This window comes from Bemisia tabaci, chromosome 5, assembly GCF_918797505.1.
Source record: "Bemisia tabaci chromosome 5, PGI_BMITA_v3".
Lineage (NCBI taxonomy): Eukaryota > Metazoa > Arthropoda > Insecta > Hemiptera > Aleyrodidae > Bemisia > Bemisia tabaci.
In genome coordinates, this window is record NC_092797.1 from 6,293,768 (window position 1) to 6,318,527 (window position 24,760).

The following is a 24,760-nucleotide window of genomic DNA, read 5'->3' on the forward strand; positions in this document are numbered from 1 at the left end:
AGAACCGACGTATTCAATGGATATAAATGGAGAAAAAACAGTATTGCCAACTTGCAGGAATCGCCTCCTTCGCACCTGCCTCCGCTGAGTACTCTCCCCTTCTCAGTCTTGCACTGAAATTTGTTAGATTTCATGTTACTGTAATTATAATTTTTGGTATTTCTAGCTTTAATTTTTCCTGAATTTAGAACGAACCTAATACTATTCTATCATCCTGGTGCAGTATTCGGGCTACGTTTTAAATTTTTTATTTTCTTTTATCAATAAATTAGCATAATCCATGCCCTGAATATAACTGTGAAGTTTTTCTCTTTCAATATTGTATTGCTAATTCGCCAAAATGTCCTCAGAAAACAAGAAGAATACCTTGAATTGTGCGATTGGTCAACAAAGACCGATGAGTAAAATTTCAGTTTTGTTTGAGACTTTAGTGCTGGAATAGTTGAAGTTTGAAAAAAACTTAATGTGGTTTAGGATGAAGACTTATTGTGGTAAAGCAATACAAAAAACCTGGGAATCTCTCAAATTTTACATGAATAAACAAAACTGCAAGACATTTTTGCGCCTCATGCAAGTGCGTACTTTTCGTGCTGGGATTGATAACTCATTAAGGCTGGGTAAAATAAAGAATTTTCACACAGACTCTTTAACGATTTATTCATTTTTTACAGAGAGTGAAAATTCACTGCAAGTAATAAAAAAATAAAAACAAAATTACAAATTTCTATCGTATATTTACAGAATTAATCTAACTCATATACTACACATTCATTCTCATTCGAATTTTATAATATTTCACAAGAGCAATGCAATATCTCAGGCATGAAGTAGCCAGCAATTTACTCAGTGAATCATGTATTGCTAATTATTAGTAGATCGATGTGAAAACTGGCTGTATGATTCAAAACTGTTGGTAACTTATCGTTAATGCTGGAAAGAATCTTTCACATTTGAACATGTAAGTTCTGTCAAGTTTTAACACTCCCAATTTAATTTCTGGATTATTTGCCTTTCTGGCGGTTGCTCTCTTCGCAAGTGAAAATTATGTTTTGCTGTTTGACTCCAACTGGACCGAATCAAAGATTACAAGAAGTTTATAGAATATTTTTGAGAAGTTAATGGGAGAAAATAATTTTTGCTGTACTTGGTTTTAGTAAGAGTCCACTAGTTGGCAAACAACATACAAGAACTGAGATAACAAACTAAGAGCCAAAGAAATAAATGAAAGTGAAAATTTCAACCTAAAATTCTTCATAATCTCATTGTGAATATCAGCCTACGTGTAGCATCTTTTTAGTTCCTTTTATTTACAAGAAAAACTTTCATTTTATTTTCTTTTAATCTCAAGAGTTTCTCTACATATGTACAAGGTTTGATTCAATAAAGAAGGTAACATCAAACCTTGGGAAGTTTTTTTTGGTCTGACATTAGATTTAAATTTTTTTTTTTTTTTTGAAATTTCCAATGTATGTTGCCAAATCCATGCCTTATATTTTCTGAGCTACTTAAAACTTACAATATAATCATAAACATGAAAGTGTTGGAAAATTGACACGCCTGATCCAATGAAAGATTCTGTCCGATGAAAGCTTTTACACTAACCATATCCCAACAAAACTCTTCATGAAACATCAAAATTATCATTTATTTTTTCTATTTTTTTTAATATAAAAACTGTAAAGAGAGAGAAAACATAAAAAATAAAAAAATTACATACCTACATACAAAATATACATTCTCTCACTGTTTCAGACTTTGATATAATACACATGACATAAGTCAGAGTTTACCTAGATTTCTACGCATTAGGTAGGTATAATTTAACAATTAAACTATACACACAATCATTTTCTGTAACAATAATAATAAAAAATTATTTACTCGTAAAATTGGAAGAAATTTTCTAATACAAGTCAAGGTTATATCTGCACAAAAAATTCCAAATCAACGGTGAAACCACCAAACCACATACAAGTATCTTGATTATCATCAGTTCACACTAACCGGATTAATGAGGTGTGAGTGATGTATTTCATTTGCCATAAAAATACATCAGTCAATCCAAAAGAGTACTTTTTTCATGTACTTACGCTGATACTCAAGGAAATCTTTAAACTCAGTAAACTGTACCATTGGAAGAGAGGCAAAAGTAACAATGCGAAATTGTGTGAAATTATTAGAGCCCTCTACTAAATATATTTTGGCACACTGTCCTCTACGACTCTTAAATTCTTCATTGGGCCTTATTTTAATCAAAGTTTTCAAAAAATTAATCCAGAAACTAAATTCTGACCTTATTTTGAGATACAGTATTGGCCCCTAATAAGCAAAACGCATTTCTTGGTTCTTCCTTCTTATTTCCCAACAATTAAAAATATTTCCAAAAAAACGTGCAGAGAGCGAAAGAACATCTTATGGTCACTATCTAGAATAATTTTACCTCTCTGAGGAACGTAGACAATTTTTTTCTCTCCTGAAAAATTGGATTTTCCCAGCCACATGGTTTGGTAGTTCTGTCATTAATATGAATAATTATAATTTGTCATTTCCCAGATGAAGGAACATACCTCCATTCCAAGGCTGTAAAATCTACTTGCACAAAATAATTTTTTTTTCCTCCACAAAAATGATAAAAGCAATTTCTGTCCAAAATCTTGCTGATTTGTGACGATAACCTGTAGAAAAATTGGTGAAATTCTCAATTTAAAATGTTGAATAGTTTCCGGGTAAAAATACATATTATGAAAAGAAATTTGGCAAAGTTGAAATGTAGTCATGTTCCTTTGTCTGGGGCGCGACAAGTAAACAGGATTTAAAAATGCATTGGAATTGAAGTTCCGCCAAAAGCAAAGCAGACACTGATTAAATAAGATCAGAGACTTCTTGGATGAAGCAGACTTCACCATTGACGGATATGCAATGGAACAATTTAATCATCTCCTCTTCCATAGATATTCTAGTCAGAATTACTTAAAATGGCATCCATTGGAAAATACTTACAGTAGGATTGGCAGAGGTTACAGAGCAGTTACTGAAATCCAGAATATTTCCTAGAAGTACAGTCTAGTGAAAGTTTTTATTATTTTAGTATTGAACTGATATTTTTCTTCAGGGCCTAAGAGTCGAAAAACAGGAAAAAGTGTGCCATTCATACTGCGTTCCCCAGTTTTAGAAGATATTCTTCAGACACATACATTTTTAGGGCTTAAAATATTGAATGCCCATTAAATGGCACAGTTTTTCTCAAAACGTCGATTTTAGCACTTGGGCCCTAGAGAACAACATCAGTTTCATTGCATTTGGATATTCCGTTTACTATGGCCTAAATTTTGTCTACAAATTAGTATGTTTAATAGCACCGCTTTCTTTTTCCATAGTTTCGACCCGGTGAATTCTAGTAATCCAGAATATTGGCAGAGTGTTGAAAGAGAGGGCCGTTTGATGACTCAATCGTAGATTTTAGAATCTTCTAAAACAAGTTTAAGGAATAAAGAGAAAAAATATGTTGATCAGAAAAAATCTTACGCCCAAGCCTCAAGGATAAAAAGAATACTTTAAGGGTCTAAAGGGATTTATAATTTAATCTTCCATTCTTTTTTTCCATCAAATTTTCAGAAGTGAAAAAAGGAGTCAACAATAATGTCTTATTGTGCCCTTTCCTCTTGCGATGGTAACTGTACTAATGTAATATTCTCTGAAAGTCAATTAAAATAAAGCGAGATCTTTGTTTGAAAATTTTCCAGGCTTCCTTGGAAAAAGCAATACTCTTTTTCTGACTGTTGAAGAAAAAGGAGAGTAACAGAAGGCACTTCGTTTGATAATTTATCATGAATTAGGTTCAAACATTTTTGATTACACAGTAATTCTCCTGAAAAATTTGAGAGGTTTACAGTAGCAAATTACCTCTATCAGAGCTGTAAGATATTAAGGTTGTATCTTGACCTGATAAAACTATTTATGACTAGCCCATTTGGTTCATTATATTAATGTTCCAGGTAGTGGTTAAAAGTTGAAAGCGATTCTGATTTTCATGAGGTCGCTCAAATCAGAGTAGGTTAAATGAAGGGAGAGTAGCACCTTAAATCTCTCTCAACATTTGCTCATAACATTCTTACATGTAATGCGTATACGGACTAATTTCTTTCCTCCAAAACACATGGTCGACATCGTCACCTTCCTGAAAAATGCAAGGTTGTTGCGTGTGACTGTGTCGTGAGTGTGATTTTGGTTTCACATTACTCGGCACCTCACCGCGATAATTTTGCCTAACATAATATAATTGAGCATCATCATTTGGATCGTACCTAAAACTAGGCTTTGGCTGCACGCTATAGTGAGACATACCCGGCGACGTTTCTCTAGGCCTCGTGTGTTTCACATTTGGGTAAGGCACTTCATCAGCGTGCCGAGGAGGGTCCTTCCTAACATCGGGTGGTTGACTGTGAGGGTGTTGCTTAATTTTTATCCTACCATACGTCGTATTGTCTATATCAGCCTCATGGAAGCTGTGTTTTGTTTTAATTCTTTTTTGGGTGTGGTCATTATTATCCGGAGGGGTGTATTTCGCTGAAAGGTTTTGTGTTGGAGTATAGACATAAGTTGTAGTAAACTCCGGTTCTTTCTCTGCTTTCAACTCAGCTTTGACGTAATCATGAATATTGATTGTATCATTCGGGAAATAACTGTCCAGCGTGTAGCGATGATTATTTGATTTGATGGTCTGCTCATACGACTCCAAGTCTCCGTTGTAGTGAAATGATCGACTGCGACTACTTCTCAGCGTTGCTGTTGCTGGATCAATGCTGTAAGCACTGTTGATTTTCTTTCCGTGGTTTCGTCGGATGGAAACAGGCTCAACACTGTACGCACTGTTGACGCGGCCGCTGTGCGTTCCTTTCAGTGAGCTGGTGTTTGTGCCATAAGCTCCGTTGCCCGGGCGTGAATGAGATCGCTTCACGGAGTGCGTGTAATCTCTCGTTCCTCGCCGTTTTAGTGTGAAGTCCCGTTCACCGGTAATTTGGTACTGCTTTTTCCATTGGACCCAGCAGTGACGGTAGATTGGATCGACCGGACCCCAATTTCGACTTGGTTTCAAGGCACTCCTTGATTTCTGAAAAGAAAATGGATAGTGGAATCATCTCTTTGTTGAAAAATGTTTAAGTGTAAATTACCCAATATTTTCAGTGTTGGGAAATTTAAAAGACAGATTAGAAGATTATGGTCAATCTTTTGAGAGTTTTTTTGCACTCTTTTTAAAAATTTTCTCATCAGTTGTTGTTCATGTTGTAAATTATTTTTTCCCTGCTTTAGGGTTTTTGCATACTTATTGATACCTTGAAAAGTCTTTGAAATTGATGCATTTTTTCTCGAATATTCAAGCTCTTCAATATCCTTGAATTTTCCTGAATTATTTTGGTGCTGAAAATTCCTTTAATCTGATATTATGTCAGTGTGCCTAGTGACTTGATGGATCGGTAGGTATCGGTATTTTTCGAGGCAGAGACTCTTGATATTTTTGATGGCCTTATCAATCTATCTGCTACTACACAAATGTACCAGCTCTAGAGAGCATTACCTAAAAAATTGACTCTTATAGCACATACTGAGGTACTGGAATGAAAGCAAGTAATTTTGAAAAAAACTGATTTAATTAAGTTTTGACAGGTCTCAATTTTAGATTTATTAAGCCACGTGTGGAGTAGATACACTATGAGCATAACTTATATATTTACTTTGTAATTTATTTTTTATGCTCTTGTACCTTAGTTTGCATTTTCCATTGAAAAATGAAACTCTCGACTTTGGCTCCGACTCCTAATTGGACCGAGTTCAACAGAAAGGAACCAAGCCACATCAGCTATTGTCAAATTTAACTGGGCAATTAAATTTTCTACGAGAGAACATTTGTGCGGATTTCTTTAAAATTTTTAGGAAACTTGCTTCAAACTATGGAGAATTTTCACTGAAATTTGCACAAAAATCCGCACAGCCGTTTTCATGTAAAAAATTAAATTGCTCAATTAAATTTGGCGATAGCTGATGTGGCTTGGTTCCTTTCTGTTTAACGCGGTCCAATTGCACCTCATTTTACATCAGAGAATTTTATTTCTAGCTCATCTAGAAAAGCACCTATCTGCATCAGAAAACTAGTGGCACTAATGTTGTTTCTAAACACACAGGCCTAAACACACCTGCCTAGGGGCAGGTAGATACAGTAGTTCAACTTTTTAAAATAGAGTCAAACTGCTAACTCTACTATAAGTTTTGCACATAAACGCCTGCTTTCTTTTACTGGTTACAAATCAGAATTGAAGATCCTCACCTGTGACAAATTGTAATCAACTTGGTTACAAATCTGCCACAAAGCTGTTATGATGATGACCAGCCATGCTAAAACGTAGAAACCCCATCCAATATGTTGCATCCAGCTTTCAGCTCCATCTTGATTTAGATTCAGAAGAGTGGTGACAAGAGACCAACCCTCAACAATCTGTAAATTATGAAGGAAAGTTACATAAATGACAAAATTATCATCTGTGCAGAATTCTTTCATAAACTTAAATAGAAAGAGAAATTTTTTACCTACATGGCGGAGTTAGAGAAAAAAGTACACTCTGGATAACCATACCTACCAGCAGATTTGCAATGTTTCTCTAACATGTGTTACCATGCTCTGCGGGCTGATTATTGAAATTGATCGACAAACCGGTAGAAAAAGAAGACAAACTGAAAAAACAGCGATTTTGATGGTGGAAGTGGGTGGTTGCTATGGACAAAGGAGGTAAGTAATAGACAAACTAACGGCAACCCCCAAGAGGCCTTATATTAGTCCATCATTTTCTCCCTTAGTCTACAGGAACCACCAATTTCAACCAATAGGATTACCCCATATTCCCTATGTCTTCTTTGTCTATCAATTTCAATAATCAACCCGCTAGAAAGAGAACCTATTCGAAAGAAGGTAACTTTTTCAGGCATGCGTTTTTATTGGGTCTCTCTTGTAATCTATAATATAGGATACTAGCAATTCATCTCATTCTAACGCAAGAAGCAGGAATAAATTTGCACCAAGATTCAAAACTTTAGAGCCTTCAAAGAGGAGAAAAACAATTTTTAAACAGCTGTAATTGTGCTTTGAACTTAAAACTGTCTTAGTTCTTGTTTAGTTTAACATTTAGGGTACTTTGGGCTTTTGATTAAGTACATGATGAGATAGCAAAGTTTTTCTCTTTTGGCTACAAGCTGAGTTTAGAGAGTAAAAAGTAAATCGAGTAAATAGAGAGTAAATCGAGGTTTGAAGAAAGCAAGGTATAATTCAACTTACCGTCAAAAATATTGGTGCTATAAACCAAAATATTTTCCATAAGAAGCAGAGCCTATATCCAAGCACAAACTCAAAATCATTCGACAGAGGCTCCAGTCCGTAAATGTAGATGAAACCAACTAACTCAAGAATTGTTGACAACACTACTATCCTTCCAATAACGTATGCATCAAGAATGTGAACTATTTTCAGATTTTCCTGCAACAGAGATTCTTCATTAGTGACCAGAATCAGTCAGAATAAAATTTTTATCGAGGGGTGAAAACTGAGTGACTCTTGACTCAACTTAATTTAAACAGAAAAAAGTTATTGATTGGTCAAAAGGACCCATTCGGAACCTGAAAGCATCAATATGATCTCTGTCTTGGAGTAGGTATAAAGTAGTGAGTTCAGAGTTAAAATCTTCCTGCATCCTATTCTGACATCAAGAGTTAATTTAAATACTTGCAATAAATTTATTTGACATCAAATCTATGCCCTTGCATATTGAGATGTAAATACTTCGCCAGCTGAGGCATGATCATGAGGGGAAAAAATTAAACTGTATTTGATCGATGGCCGACATCTTTGGCTCGTCTGAATTTTTAATTTGAGTCTCAATTGCTGTTCCGTAGTACAAAAGGACAAAAAATAATTGTCGTTTTTGTCAAATTTTTACAGAATATTTTGTGTGAGATAAAAAAAAATTAGTACATTTTCAAGAAATAATGGGCACTATGTTTTCCTTTTAAAAATAAAAATACGACAGGGAAACTACAATGTTGCAAATTGAGATCAGTATTTTTTTACTATCGCAGATTTTTGTTTGCATCAAGTTTTCTTTTTTAGCATCACATAAACATATAGAATTACGGGAACTAAGAAGAAGATGCTGAACATGGCACTTACCCTTAGTAGACAGAAAATACTTGCAAAAAATGAGAGTAAACAGACGCCACTTGTTATGACCCACCACTTCCACTTGTTTTTTGTTTCGACAGAGAGAGCTGTCACCACAGTGAAAACAAGCGATACCTGAAAATTTAACAAGGAAATACCTTTAGCCTCAGATTTTGGGATTTTTGTTCTTCATTAACACCTAAATTGATTTTTCGATCGGCATTTTTGGTCAAGATAATTCCAAAGTAGCATCTAGGTACTTACCTTATGAATAGTAAAGTGTATTTACTGAGCGGTATGCTGAATAGCAAACATTGCAACCTCCAAGTTAAAAATTACGGAATTCTATACATTTTAATCAAGCGAAATGCAAGGGTTTCATTTCACTGTGAAGATTTCTCATCCTCAAAATATCGATGGTAAATTAGAGGAACATAAACCTTTTCAATTGCAATTTTTGCAGGTTTTTTGCAGAACTTCAAAGTAAAAAAAATGTACATTTTCGGTAAGAATTGCTTTGAGAGTGAATCAACGTAACATTGTAAACATACAATATTGTATACGGTAGGATCAGGTTTTAAATTTTATTTTTCGAGTGTTAAAACAAGTACTTATGCAGACAATTTCAACATATTTGTAAATAAGTACCTTAGTGAGAAAACTTCAACTTACCGTACTAGCAAACCCAGCTAAAACTATCAGGAGAAAAGCTATTGTGGCCCAAAATTGTGTTAAGGTGTCGTAGGTTCTCGAAATTGAATCATACATGATGGTTAATACAAATGTCTCTGGAATTTTGATATTTTCTGGGATTATGTAGCCAGCCGTCTCTAAATTTTCGATCCATGAATACACATTGAAAACGAAGAGGAGGCCCACGAAAAGGTTCATGAAAATGTAAAACACAGCAGTCCTGTAAACAAATCAATAAGAAAAGTTTCATCATTGTCATCCAAATATGAGGGATTTTAAGTACTTAAAAAATAAAAAGAAAGCCCAATTGCACAATAAATGATAGTTTTAAAATAAGAGATTGGAGGGAAAAGTAGCATAACCCCACCAGAAAACCTCATGCTGACAATTCACACTTCAAAGTTTCTGAAATTTTCTCAAAAATCCATGTGAGGGCTACCTGAAGAACAATTAAATGGACGTATTTTTATCAAATGGAACTAAGCGCCATAGGGGGAAGAAGGTAGAGGGGGGCTTGGATTGGCGGCGGAACCAGACGTCGGTCTCATTCTGTCCTATACTAGCAATGCTTTTCCATGGCGCTTAGTTCCGTTTGACAGAACGCGCTAGGTCTCCGGCATTCTAAATTCCTCAAAAGGAACTCAAATTGGCGCTTAGTTCCGTTTGACAGAAATACGTTCAAATGCTAGCAAACTTCTCAAATTTTGCGCTGAAATCACTTAAATGCACAAACTTAGTTCACAATGGCTCTGATTTCTACGGTTGCTATCCTTCTAGAGTATTGGCGGAAAAAAAACCCTAAACCGAGCGAAAAAAACAGAAAATCATAGTTAGACCCTCTTTACAAAATGTTTATAGGTACTCTAATTTTTTCTGAACTATCAACTTAAACTGTACATAATTTTTTTTTCTAATCAGTAATCAATGGGCTCTCTTTGACCAAAGGTTTCTAAACTCTTAAAGTACCATTGTCAGTCTTACTTATTTTCAACCTACGACGTATTTCCTCTGAGAAAAATTACATTTGACCATAAAAAAATTAGTTTTAAAAAGGAGATAAATTTATTCAGGGTTGGATTACAACGATGAAAAGCCAAGAAAAACTTACCAGAACGCACTGCTTTTGGAAAAAAGAACACCAGCTCCTGTTGTGATGTTTCCAAATCCAATGTGTGTAGAGAAGAAAAATTGAATTAAAGCAGCATACCATACCTGAAAAAGTAGAGGGTATCACGATGACCAAAAAAGAGAAAATCGATAGAGCTAATAACATACTGGCAAGACGTTTTTATAAGTGGCCAATACGTCGTCTAACAGACGCACGCAGACGTGTATATAGCGCCTAAACACAAAATACAACTATTCGTGCTCTCCGGATGTATGTGTTGCATATCCAAAAAATTGAAGGAGCTCTAGCTTTTATCACGTCATGCCCTTGCAGCAGTGAGAACAGCGGCAAGGCAGATTGTTTTAGGACGTGACAAGATGATACTGTAATAAACTGAGTAAAGTTAAGATAGAGATAAAAGCCTCTATACTTGTCATAATTAAGCTCAGTTATAATTTCAACACCAGGCTTACTATATTGAAGGAGGTATGAGGCGATTGCGTTGATTTTTCGAAGTTATAGAGAGGAAGCAACAATATTTTTTTCCCTTCTTTTCAATTGATCACTTTATAATTCAACAGTAGATACTCACGTCGAAAGAAAGGAGGGCTTTCCAGTTGATATTGAGAAGAGGTGAAAGATTGTAAGGGCCTCTTTTCACCTGCTCCCAGATTATGGCCACGAAGATCACGATGGTCGGTATCATGATGAAGTACATCGATTTTCGATACGACTGAGCGTTCTTAAATACACTGTCAACGGAAGAAAAGACAAGTTAAATTGATAAAAAGGCAAGTGAAATGAATCGGGAATGGTGGGAGTTTCCCTCCATGGAAAAGTACGGATTGCTATCGTAAAAGACTTGAACGAAATGTTAGGAAAAATGCCGCGAACATTTGATTCATGTTCTGTTGAAGAGACGAGGCAATACTGCAAATACTGTTGCAAATACTGCAATACTGCTATTTAAGTGCATACTCTAGAATACTGCCGTGCTATGGAAAACGTCGTTTGAGTCTTTAGACGTTGCCATATTTCTTCCAATAAAAGACGAATTTACTGGGAAAATTCTGAATTTTTCTTCGATTTTTCGGGCTATTTTTTTTACAATTTAATCTAAAATATCTTAAAGGTTCAAGGAAGAATATGCTAAGCTTTTCCCAAAAATAAATATTTTGTCAGGCAAAATTTGGAACAGCAGAATGCTCATACGGCGTTTTACCTTACTTACAACCTTATGTTTTAAAGATTGGTAAGATCCTATGGTGAGGTACTGGACCAAATTTTCAGATTTCAACTTGAACTCGGAAAAATTTCAGTGCTGGTTTATAAAGTAGAGCAAAACAATAAAAGAATGTAACATAAAATCGTCAGTAGTTTAGTACACAAACAAATACAAAAATAAAAAATAAAACAAATTCTTAGGCTTACTCAAAAAAAAAAAAAATAAATAAATAAATAATACGAAACGAACAATATAGGGAGAGGGGATTTTGATTATTGTATGACTTACCAAAGTAAAAGCACCGTCCATATTAAAAAAAGAAGCGCAACATTTACTCCAAACCACATAGCATTTTGATCTACTGGTTTGATAAACGTGTTCCTGAAAGAAAATATGAGAAATTAAATTGATGAACTAGAATTTAATTTCAGACTTGGCATGTTTTGGCAAAACTTACCATTCATTTTTTTGACTTGTTATTTTAATGAAAAATATATTTTTAATCGACATTAAAATAGGATCCACTCATAAATGATGTAAATTTTAGGACATGGGTAACTTGCAAAAATCTTTGATTTTGAAGAACATTACTTTAATTACTTAATTTCTCGGATGGACAATACAAAAATGTCCATACTACTTACCCATAAAATTTGAACGTTACAGGTATGTTTATAAAGTTAGCATCAATCATGCTCTGTCGGAGAAAATGTAGGAAAAACAGGCATTGTATTTCAAATAAAGTTAAGTGTCGGTTCATTCAATTCTAAAATGTTATCTATGTCTGTCCTTAAACCTCTATAATTTGTCTACATACCTACCTGCAGTGTGAAGATAAGAAATTGGCAATAAAAAAAAAAAAAAAAAAAAAAAAAAAAAAAAAAAAAAACCACTTTTATAGAGAAAACAAGCTCTGTACCTAAAAGATAAAGAATTTTGATTCATATTGGACACCGAATTTTTTCGATTCAGGTAAATTATGTTTTCAGTCACAGAAACCGGATTTTGATTCTTATGACCGAAAACGTTGGTTATTTGAACCCAAAAAGTTCGGGGTTCAATGTGAACCAAAACTCAGTATCTTCTATGGAACTTTTTTTTCTCATTAATTAAACCGTTTAAAATATAATGAAGGGGAATACTTACTGTAAACATAGCTCCCCATTGGCTATTTTCGGACTATTATTCTGAAAAAAAAAGGAAGCAAACACAAATTCATAAGTTACAACTAGACGTAATTGCTACGTTGGGTGCAAAAAGGGCATCTCTTGGTTGCTGTGTCTAAAATTCTCCACTACTAATTTACGTTTTAGTCGTATGAATAATTCTTTTCGTCTGTTTTATCTTCTAGGTTTGTGGCGAAACAAAAGATCTCCATGATCACCACAAAAATTTTGCGAAATATTTGCTAGATATTAAAAGTAAAAAAGGCAGAGGTGTGCAACGGCAAGAGTGTAAAAAATTCATTTTCCAGACCCGATGTTTTTGAGATTGACACATGAAAATTTCGATTTTAAAAGCTAATCATACTCAGGAGTTCATAAGGAACACTATGTGAAAGATGCTCGAATTTAGCCGGCGCCAAATTTAACAATATTCCATGCGTTGCGTAGTCTTTTGCGTAGATGAGAACAGCGATGGAAGCTTACCGATATGAAAGGTCTTTGCGCTGAGGGGTTGACACATTCACTAAATGGCAAAGGCCCTTTGGCACTCCAGGCAGCGTAGAAAAGCGATATGCCCATCAAAACCGGATAATAAACGGCCAAGAGTTGGGATACCATCACTTTCACGAACCCCACGCCTGCAGGGAGAAACAGAAAAATGTTGATTAGTTTTTCCTGTCACTCCAAAAACACTTTTGAAAATTAAGGATCTGATGAAAGCTTCGTAGCACATGAACTACCATAAGCAAAATCGAAGAATTCGCCTTGGTTATTATTGCACTGAAAGGCAAACGTTAATTGTAACGCCTGACTTGGATACAACTATTACTGCTTGTTGGCTGTGCATGTTGCAGGCTCATAGGGTGAAGGCGCTCTTATTACGTCCTCTAAGAGCGACACGGCGCAACTTTGAACACCATTTTTAAACGTAATATTTCCAGATGTTAGTGATTACAGTGATACACAGATTTTACAGTGATGAAAAAAGAAAACGATTCCAATTTATTTATAAAAGCTTCATTTCATCGCGAGCATTTAGTTTTTTTCGTGGTAAAACAAAATTTCATCAATCTGAGCGACAATACTACGTATATACTCGAATCCTTTTTTGAGAGATTCGGATCGGTGAAAAAGCGGAAATGTTTGTTGTAATCAAACAAGTAAAACTGCATGCGATTGAAGAGGGAATTACCTCTGAACAGAGGCACTGCTCTCCATAATTTTGTAGTTCCTTGCTGACCGAACTGACCCAGAACAATCTCTAGAAATGCAAGGGGGAGGCCAAGGAAAACTGTTATGATCGCATAGGCAACCAAAAATGAACCTGAAACAAAATTACAAACGATTCAAAAGGCTATTTCGAAAATGTGAGAGATAATTCATCTCGTAGAGCAAACATGGATACTCATTTTTAGGCATTTTCCCCCGATTATTCGATCAGATTTAGTAAATTACTATACGTTTCAATCAGAATATTCTTGATAATCAATCTTATTGTTAGTATTTTAATTATTTTAGTCCATTAATCTGGTTGAAACATTCTGGAATTGATAAAATTTCCTCGCCCTCATGGAAAACACATTGCCAACAATTATATCTCTAATTTTTACAATGGACTTTTATGGATAAAATATGGAGATTTCCACAGTCATGTCTATAGAAATGACAATGTCTAAGGTCACTTTCTCAGCAACGGGATTGTCTAAAGCTATTCCCTTGAAGAGTTATATCTACATTCATAGCTACTTCAGGATGTTTATCAAAAACATTTTCGAATAGAAGCGCGATGAACAAGACGGAGCGTTGATCGCCTTCAATCCGACCCGTTAGGCAAAAATAGCTCCTTCACGTCGAAATAGTTGCCTACTCGCTCAAAATGAAGGCCGACGAAACTCTGGCGCTCATCGGTAATGCTGTGTCCTGTGTCGTTTCGTCATAGTCGCGCGGGGCATAAAAATGTGCACACTCGAGTTCTATCATTTGAATTTCTAGAGGTGAACATCTCGAGCATAGTTTTACCAAAAGTATCTTTAAAAAAAGCTGAATAGAAGTTTTGTTTGAACGTCAGATAAAAGAAATTTTAAGGATAGTTAAAATTTAAAAAAAAAAAGTCAAGGGCAAATCTGCAAAAGTTAGGGAATTAAGAAAGGGAGAAATGGAAGGAAATCCTGAATGGATCTTTGATATTCCTAAATCGTCTGAACATTTCGATTGAAATTCTGAAATACTGACCTCCTCCATTTTGATACGCTATTCGGGGAAGTCGTAGGTGGTTCCCTACAGACGCTGTTAAAGATAACGTCAGGAGGGTGGTCGCCAGCCCAGGCACGAGCTTGAACCATGGCACCTGGAAACAGAAAAAAAAGGAAAAACATTAGAATTTAATTAGCATTCAAGAATACTATCAGAGTCGCAAGTTCATTTCGCTTCCTTGCTAGACAAGAGACGTCTAACGCATAGCCCCGGTAAAATTGTCCTCGACCTTTCCAAACCCCCCCCCCCCCCCCCCAATAAAATCCCTTCAAGTTCCTTGACAAGGTATGAGTGCATTTAATTTTTACCGAATTTTAACTCTCACTTTTTAGTAAACACGAGACAAATTTTGCTGTTTCAATTAAATCAGCCGGTCCGTGCGGATAAGATTAGTTGAGTTTTGAAGGAAAGTCGATTTTGAAAATTTGGGCGATGCGCTGTTCGCTAAAAAAATGATGATATAATATGTTTTTCAATTTTACATAAAAATTCACTACAATTTAAAGAAATTACTTGACGTTAGGGGGTTAGTTTTTACATTGAGACGTTTTAAGGGGAAATCATTATTTTATTTTCTTTGATTCAAACGAATTCTCTTCTCAAAGAAAAAGTTTCTCGTTCATGATGAACTTTCATTTCTTCATATTAAAAAACAAAAAACTCATTTGTTTGAAAAATAAAATGTCCTTCATCCCCAAAAAATGTTCTTCAAATAAAATAAAAAACCATACCGTAAAAAATGTATTCACATGGAAAAATTTTGAGGGACTTGCAGGGCCGGATTAAGGGGGTGGCCTAGGGTGCGTCAAAAAAAATGAAAGTCTGAAATGTTCCGCTCCCCAGGCGGCAATCGATGACGTTTGGTAAAAAAACATGTTTGCCAAAATTTGGGCCAATTTCAACCATTTTAAATGGTGCCAAAGGTCAATTTTGTGATGAAATTATGATATTTTGGTTTAGACCTCGATTTCGCACAAAAAACTCGATTTTACGCTGAAATCGTGCGTTTACGAGAAAAATGCCAAAGAACTCGACTTGTAGAGGATGAAATTTTACACTAGGAAGACGTCTTTGTAACCGATAAAAATCAAATTGAACTAGAAAAACTCAACTCGGAATTTATTTTTTTGGTCCTCAGAATTTCCGAGGTCTTAGAAAGTAGAGGTGTAAAAGACTCATTTTTCACGAAAATAAGTCAAAAGAGGGTGTAAACGAACTGTAGGCAAGTGTTGAGGATGCAAATGTCATCAGAACTTTCTCAGTTTCAAAAAAAGTTCCAACTATTTTGCACAATCCTCCAAAAAGTGCACGGTTCGAGAAGCAGGATCGTGCTATAATAGTAAGGGGAAAGTGCGGTTTGACCGGGAAAAATTGCGTAACAAACTTTCCCAATGTAATCGTCATCAGTAGGTCCCCCTGAACAACTTCCTAAAAGTTAAAAATGGCCCGACCCCGGAATACCCCTCAAAAAAGTTAAAATTGAAAATGGCGGCCGTAATAAGAGGGTCCGGGAAATCGGTATTTTAAAATGCTCATTCTGTCTCATCATGTGAGGTATCATTTCCTATGTAATTTTGGTCGTAGATTTCATAAATGAATTCCACAAGGCCCTCCGGCCAAAGGGGGCGCTCTAAATCAAAGGTGGCGGCCAAATGTGAAAGGCAAGAGGTTGCATTTTTTAAATATTCACCGAAGGAACAAGGAAAGTGAATTGTCTTTATTTTCATGTATTTATGGCCAAGAAACTTAAATTTGATGTTATAAATGTATTTAATAAAGGAAAATAAAGGAAACATACGACTACCGAGAGAAACGTAAGCTTAGAAGGGGCCTTGCGGAATTCATTTATGAAATCTACGACCAAAATTACATAGGAAATGATACCTCACATGATGAGACAGAATGAGCATTTTAAAATACCGATTTCCCGGACCCTCTTATTACGGCCGCCATTTTCAATTTTAACTTTTTTGAGGGGTATTCCGGGGTCGGGCCATTTTTAACTTTTAGGAAGTTGTTCAGGGGGACCTACTGATGACGATTACATTGGGAAAGTTTGTTACGCAATTTTTCCCGGTCAAACCGCACTTTCCCCTTACTATTATAGCACGATCCTGCTTCTCGAACCGTGCACTTTTTGGAGGATTGTGCAAAATAGTTGGAACTTTTTTTGAAACTGAGAAAGTTCTGATGACATTTGCATCCTCAACACTTGCCTACAGTTCGTTTACACCCTCTTTTGACTTATTTTCGTGAAAAATGAGTCTTTTACACCTCTACTTTCTAAGACCTCGGAAATTCTGAGGACCAAAAAAATAAATTCCGAGTTGAGTTTTTCTAGTTCAATTTGATTTTTATCGGTTACAAAGACGTCTTCCTAGTGTAAAATTTCATCCTCTACAAGTCGAGTTCTTTGGCATTTTTCTCGTAAACGCACGATTTCAGCGTAAAATCGAGTTTTTTGTGCGAAATCGAGGTCTAAACCAAAATATCATAATTTCATCACAAAATTGACCTTTGGCACCATTTAAAATGGTTGAAATTGGCCCAAATTTTGGCAAACATGTTTTTTTACCAAACGTCATCGATTGCCGCCTGGGGAGCGGAACATTTCAGACTTTCATTTTTTTGACGCACCCTAGGGTGGCCACATGGCGGCAAATCTATAGGGGGCGGCAAATTTTGAATTATTTTTTAATGTAGGTATAGAAAATTCGAATTTAGAAAAAAAAAATTACAAACGAGAAAAGGCGACAAAATCTCTAATTTTCTGAGAGTACAGTAATTTATACTTTTGTCGTCTTTCAGTGATACAAGAGACAGCACTTTTAATTAGTCGAGTTAAGAGAGAAATCAGACACGCAATTTGACCTGGAACGGCGCGACTTAGAGAGAAACGATGACGAGGACTTAAGATGAAAAGGAGAAGCCCTCGGCGCGGCGATCGGCATGTAACACATATTGGCCCCTACATGACTGCACAAATACTTTACGCATTACGGCAAACACAGTGCGATCAGCGTGAAACGCATAGCGCCTACAAGACTGCGTGAATACTTCACGCATTGCGTCAAACATAGTGCGTTCAGCAGCAGCGGTCAGCGTGAAACTTATAGCGCCTACAAGACTGTTGGAATACTTCACGCACTGCGCCAAACACGGTTCGGTCTGCGCGGCGTGGCGGCGGAAGTTAAAATCATTAATCCACATTTGTTTGTTCTTTCATAATTTTTTCGTTCATTTCTTACGAATGGAAGGCCTTGTCCACACAGAGATAGGTTTACGAGACTTAATTTTCGCGCAAAGTTCCGTGAACTTTTGCTAGTAGTGTTGACAGGGCTTTCCTAAAAAATGTGTCCAACACAAGTAACCGCGTCTTATGCAACCCTCCCCCGCTGGCACGTTCATTTGATGGTTTTCATTTATGTTTCAAAACGAATGAAAAGGGGGCGGCAAAATACAGGCGGCCCACGGGCGGCAAGTAGGTAAATCCGGCCCTGGGGACTTGGAGGACAAGGTGCACAAAATCAGTTTTTGGGAAAAAAAGAAAAACAAATTTAAGATATTAATGATTTCGAGTAGAACTTGGCTTAATGCATATTTTGTTAAAAATTCGCTCCGAAATTCCAATTTTTTAGCACCAAAATGTCAGTTTGAACTTTCTTTCCACCATAGAGATCCATGCAATTTCGAAACTCAAATACGTTTCTCTCGAAAATTTCGAGAGTTTTTAGTCGAAATAGCAAGAGCTGCGCTAATGCGCCTTGCCCTCCAAGCCTCTTAATTTTATTTCAACTAAAGAATGTCTTCATTAACTTTTTTCAGTGCTCCTCTCTCTAATCCCCCCTATCTTCCTTCCTCCTCTCTCCCTTTGGTATGACGGCAGCATAATATCCTATTAAAGAGGAACTAGGGGCTTATGGGGCTGCTTTGCAGCCCCTTATTTTTCCTGTACACTTTTCACTTTCACATGTTTTTTTTTTTATTTATATTCATTTAATTTTCTGTTTTGTTTTTGAATCGGGTCTAATTATTTTTTTGAGAGAATAAATATAACAAATGTTTTCAAAAATTGTAATTTTATTTAGTAAACTTTAAACTAAAATTTTGTTTTAATCTTCATACAATTTTTTTTTTTAGGTTTTACATTTGTTTTCAAACTAATTTTAAAGAAGATATTTTTTTATTTTTTAAATACTTTGCTTTTTTTTCGATTAAATTGTTGATTCTTCTTTTGCCATTTCTGTCCTGCTTTTCTTCCTATATTTTTTACAACTTTGCTCTTCTTCTTTCCTGCTTTTGTCTTTTTTTTTTTGCTTCCTCAAGGGGGTCTCAAGGCCATCCCTCGGTCACGGACGCTCACCATAGGGGACCCAGGGCTCCGTGACGCACGCCGGGTCAATTTATGAGCACCGCGGCAATCATCTCTCGATAAAGTTATAGGCATACTTTCACGCGCCGAGCTTTTCGAGTTCCGTTCCACCGCGTTCAATATGCGCCGGGACACGTGCGTCGCGACGCCACGTACGGTCGTTAGCGCGTCGCGGCGCCGTGAAATCGAATGACCCGACTGGGAGCCGCGTGGTCCTTTTTTTGGAAGGGAACAGTAGGGAGGCGAAAATGATCGATTATCGAAATTACCCCGTTTGAAGCTATGGTAAAGAATCGTTAATAAAAAGTTTGATGCGAGCACCCTGTTGATCGATTCTTTTCCATAGGTTCAAATGGTAGATCAATCTATACATCGCAAAGCACGCCACGGCACTGACTGCGATATGTTGGGATAGGCTGAGAGAGCGGAATGAAAATGATCGGGTTTCCATAGATAATCTTAGGTTCGTGTTGGGTTCCGCGGTTGCCAATTTTCATACATTGTAGAACGAATTTTCATGAAATTTTTTTCAGGAGGGAAAAAGGGTTAAACATTAGAGTAGAATGAGTCATTTCTTCGTTAACTTGGATCAGGGGTCAACGATGACCGAATTTCAATTGATCCCAGCGTAGAGGACTCAGGTGTTTTGGACCCTTAAACGGGGAATTGGGAGATTTGAAAAGAAAAATACGGATGTGTTGTAGCTGACGATTCCTAAACCTCCAAAACTCAAAAAAAAAAATAAAATAAAATAAAATAAAAGCTACCGACTCAACATTACAAATTCTTCATTCACGCGAGGGGATACTTTTCAGATTGGGAATGACTGAACTTGACCTATGAATTTTGAAGACGTCAAGAGGAACGCATTAGCAGGAAAAAAGGTAATAGGTAAGGCACTATTCATGCTCCTCGGTACGTTTGTTGCCTATGTGGCGAAATTGAAGGCGAACTTCGAGTGGACGAATTCTGTCAATAGGTTTACGCATGGTTTACGGGTCGAGAGAGGTATATGCAGCAAGATTATTGTGCGTTTTTCGAATAGATAGGTAACTTTTTAAATTCGTCCTCTCCGGGAGGTTTGTTGCCCACGTAGCCGAACTGAAAGTGAACTTCAAATGGAAGATACCTGCCAAGAGGTTAAAAACATCGTTCAACGGGTCTGTAGAGGTTCGTGGAGCAATGTGATTGTATGCTTTTCGAACAGATAACTCTATTCGCGCTCACCGGTATGTTGGTTGCCTATGTGGCAAAATTGAAGGCGAGAGACGATATCACCAACGAGATTGCACATTCTTCTTCGGTCCCAGTTAAAGCACGAAACAGGATAGCAATGTCTCCGAATAACTTGCTATTCACGCGTCTCGATAAATATTCGATACTCATCGTCACTCTTTCTTCCTTTTCTTCTCTTTTTCCTCATTGTTTCTTCTTTTCTCTCATTTTTGCGCCCTGGTTGCGATAGCGCCTGGAGTCAAATTTTGTTGGTCCTCCCCATACCGAACTTAAGTCCGGCTTGGCGCTTTTGATTGGCTGGTAGTGCGGTCTGAACTTATCGATTGATGTTGTGAAAGAGCGGCCAAAATTTGGCACCTGATGCAGCCACTCCTCATATGTCGCCCTTAAAACAGGCCCTGGTTGTAGTTGGCCTGCGTCACAGGACCCGTGATCTCGCAAAACTGAGAGTGATGCAATGACTGATGAATTTTACAGGACCCGGACAATCCCATTGCCGTGGTGAGCAAAACCGATTTATGAGCATTTGAGGGTTGCCAAATTTCCTCCAGTAAAATGCTCATTTTTAAGGTGAGTTATGAACATCTTCTCGCGAAAATTTCAGATAATTTACGGAGTGTCTACTCTTCTTTTCATTTTGGGAAATCCTGATTTTTCTTGATTTTTGACTGCTAAATCCTGATTTCATAATTTTTCCGAATCCTGACAAAATTCTGATTTTTTTTTTTAGAAAAATTAATTTCACAAAAATAGCTCGATAAAAAAATCAGATCGGACGGCCGACTTTTCTAAATTCCTGATTTTACGACGGATTTTTCCTCAAATCCTGATAGAATCGGGAAAATCCTGATGCTAGACACCCTGATTTAAATCTGATTGCGAATTAAATTCCCAAAAGATTGGAAGACAAATATGTACGGATTTCCCTGAGAATTCTTATTTAATCGAAGGGTATTTGGGAATATTTGAGGCCTCATACGGCGTTGTTCCATAGCACGGGGGCCTAGGGATGGGCTCAATTACGAGACGCAGAGATGGGCGCGTGAGAATTTCGATAGCTAAGAAGATGCCGCAATTGGGTCAAGAGTCTGAGCGCGCGCTACGACGCCTCATTGCGTAGACTTGGAATCCAAGATCTTCAATCTATCCACAGGTAGGATTATGTGACCATTATACTCCTACTCAGCGTTGTCGTTCCTTGACTTCGTTTTAATTTCATTCTGTCGCACAAGAATGAAGAAACGTGAGACAAAAACGTTGTAGGCTTGTTTCCATCGTCAATGTATACGGTATACGGGAGAGTATTGCTATCTTAGTGCCGTTCTCTGATTGGTTCATCAGTTTTAGGCTGTCATGGAGCTCCAAAGTTGGCCCAATGTAAACAAACCCGACCCGGAGGAACAAGTTTTATCGGCTGAGAATTGAATGATAATCACACTCAAAGCTCAATTTTCGGCAAAAATATTCATCAAAGTTCGATCCGAACTGAATTCAGAAGTTGGAGATAAAATAATTTCTATCACACCCAAAATCACGCCTGGAACTTTTTAAAACTTTTCCACCATCTTGTTTGTTTCTTCGGGCCAAACTAGGAGCGGAGGGGCTGGGATTTGTTTACATTGGGTCAACTTGGGGGCTCCATGATAGTCGACCAATCAGAGAGCGGCACACTTTTTCTGGACAATTTGAAAGTCAGGGAACTTGGCCCAACTTTGAAAAGTCAAGAAAAAGTCAGAGAATTCTGCTGCGAAACCATGATGTCCTCTTTTCCGGCCAAAACATATCATTTTTTCGTATTTTAAGCATCTTCACGCCAACATTTTTTTGTGAAAATAGTTTTTATGAAAAATTATGGGGGAAAAATTGAAAAGTCAGGGAAATTTCGATGCAAGATAACAAGTCACCCTTCAGAGGGAGCCATCTAAGATACGACCCCGACGACCCACGTCAAAAAGCAATCTTATTTTCGACTACCGGTCAGTAGCGTGGCGTGCTTTCCGATACATCGATTGATCTGCAGATCATTCCATAGGTTTAAATGGCATGCCATTTAAACCTATGGAAAAGAATCGGTAAACAGGGTGTTCGCAATGAACACTTTAACGTTCGATTCGTTACCATGGCTTCAAATGTGGAAATGTCACATCGATAATCGATCATTCAAGCCTCGCCACTGCTGTAGGTCTTGCCGGGCCACCTTCCTGATCTACTTACAATCGACGACCAGACAAGGTATGAATGAAAACACTCCTGCCTGTTTTTTGATCCCGACCATGAACAGGGTTGCCACAGAATTTGGCAAATGAAATTCCCTGACATTTTCCTGATTTCCCTGACACATTTTGATAAAATTCCCTGACAATGGACCACTAGACAAGGTACGAATTTCAGCATTCTGATACATGTTTCTCAATCAAAATTTCACGTAAAACACGATACGCACAACGAAAATTACCAAAATCAACTCCTGACGAAGATATTTAATGATTCTTGATGCGTGAATTCAAACCACCCGCTCATGAAAACTCAATGCTCTACGTGATTCACATCGCGCGCTAATTGTTTATCATGACAGTCTCTGCGATGTAAAAATCTTCAACTTCAATCTTGACACTTTGGCTCAGCTATAGCAAATTACCAATAGTTTGAATAACACATGGTGGAAAATGAACATTGCTCAATTGAGAAGCTTGCTGACACCGTTGTAGTGCGCGATTTGACTCACGTAGAGCTTTGAGTTTCTTGTGAGCGGGCAGTTCAAATTCCTCGTAATCAGTGCGGAATAAAAACGTTAATATCTTCGTTAGAAGTTGATTTCGGTAATTGTCATAGTGTGAATCGTGTTCTACGTGAAATTCTGGTTAAGAAACATGTATCAGATTGCTTAAATTCGTACCTTGTCTAGTGGTCCATTGAAAATATGCCAGACGGTTATCAAGACATTATTAGAAATAGTTTTCAGGCAAAATGTGTTGTTCGAAACGTCGAATCTATTCTAGACAGCAAATAAAGGTGACCTAACAATTTTTCCCTGATATTTTCGTCATTTTCTCTGACATTTCCCGGTGTTCCCTGACTGTGGTGACTCTGATGAAGCATGAAGTTCATGCCAGATTTTTCAGGAGTCTTGCGTGCAGATTGAATGCCTTCCGTCCTAATAAATGGTTAATTTCAGATCGTGTTTTAAGACTGGAATGGGGCAACATTGCAAGTGCGACTTGGAAGTAGTAGGAGGAGAGCTTGCGTTGTCGTAGGTGTGCTCAATCAATCCCGACTTGTAACTTGATTGACTGGCGGTCGGGTCGGGTTTACTTATCGTTCGAGGAGCTCGCTTTTGACAGCTCGCAGCTTGAAGATGATCCTAGACAAGACAGAGGATGATCGTTAGCAGAGGCGCGGCGTGAATTGCGATAAATCGATTGTTATGCCATTTAAACCTATGAAAAAAGATCGATTATCAGGGTGTTCGCAGCGAACACCTTAGTAATCGATTCTTTATCATAGCTTCAAATGACGAGATATCGATAATCGATTATTCACGCCACGCCACTGATCGTTAGGCACGTCCCACTAGGGCCTATGTCATATCGTCGCTCCCCTGACGCAAGGGCGTATCTCTTTTTCCACACGAGCTCCAGAAAACATGGGTTTATATGTAAAATGGGGTTCACGTGAAAATCGAGATACGTCTTTACGCCAGAGAAGCTACAAATGGCGTCAGTTACGATCATAAGGTAGCTTGAAAAACGGCAGGATAGATACATACATTAGAGCTGCGTTCGCAGCGCTCCCTGGCACTCTGCGACGCCTAACCGCCTTTCTCCTATCCTTTCAAGGTTTTTCAGGGAGTTGACACCCTTTCACCTCAGGTGGGTCATGATGAGGTAACTATATCACACCCAAGTAGCAGTGATCGCGATAAGTTGCGATTTGATCGGAAGATGTACAGTGGTTTTATCCACGTCGATTTATTGCGATATTATCGGATGAAAAATCGCGATTTCATCGCATAATATTGCAATGAAATCCATAATTTATCGACGGAGATTGGTTGCAATATTATTGAACAAAAAATCGTGATAAATTTTTATTGTATAGATAAAATTAATACAGGAATCGCTGGGATGTTGGTGATCCTAGCGTTGTTATCGCCAAAAGATCGAAACTTAATTTCAAAATTTCGCAATTCACCCGTTGAAAACTGCTACTTGGGTTGAGGACCCTACGTCCAGACGGAATTCGAAGCGAGAGGTTTCTTCCTATCAATTTCACATCCTAGAGGCACACTGGAAAAAAAAAAAACACATTGGCTCTTGAGTTCAGATTCTTAAAAACATTGACAAGGAAAAGGACTCTTGTTTCAATCAGATTTAAGCTGAAATCAAAAGGAAATCCGCTTAAATTAAGAGGCTTGGTTCTTGATTTAAGCTTAAATCTGATTGAATCAAGAGTATTTTTTCTAGTCGATGTTTTTAAGAGTCTGGACTCTACATACAATGTGTTT

The 24,760-nt window shown here is 37.1% G+C and overlaps 1 protein-coding gene across 8 annotated transcripts in view; it reads right to left on the bottom strand.

The window, feature by feature from the left end:
• Positions 1-640: 640 nt before the first annotated feature.
• The window catches only part of LOC109034885 (sodium-dependent nutrient amino acid transporter 1), a 186,652-nt gene continuing 162,532 nt past the window's right edge, over positions 641-24,760 (bottom strand). For all 8 annotated transcript variants that reach the window (XM_019048274.2, XM_019048278.2, XM_072301130.1 and 5 more), the window contains 12 exons: positions 14,628-14,742; positions 13,588-13,719; positions 12,879-13,033; positions 12,376-12,416; positions 11,518-11,610; positions 10,597-10,756; positions 10,005-10,108; positions 8,876-9,116; positions 8,213-8,338; positions 7,325-7,522; positions 6,323-6,490; positions 641-5,110 (listed from right to left, as the gene is read on the bottom strand). In XM_019048274.2, the coding sequence (XP_018903819.2) occupies positions 4,112-5,110; positions 6,323-6,490; positions 7,325-7,522; positions 8,213-8,338; positions 8,876-9,116; positions 10,005-10,108; positions 10,597-10,756; positions 11,518-11,610; positions 12,376-12,416; positions 12,879-13,033; positions 13,588-13,719; positions 14,628-14,742 (2,532 nt within the window). In that variant the 3' untranslated portion in view covers positions 641-4,111. The remainder of the gene's footprint in view (positions 5,111-6,322; positions 6,491-7,324; positions 7,523-8,212; positions 8,339-8,875; positions 9,117-10,004; positions 10,109-10,596; positions 10,757-11,517; positions 11,611-12,375; positions 12,417-12,878; positions 13,034-13,587; positions 13,720-14,627; positions 14,743-24,760) is intronic.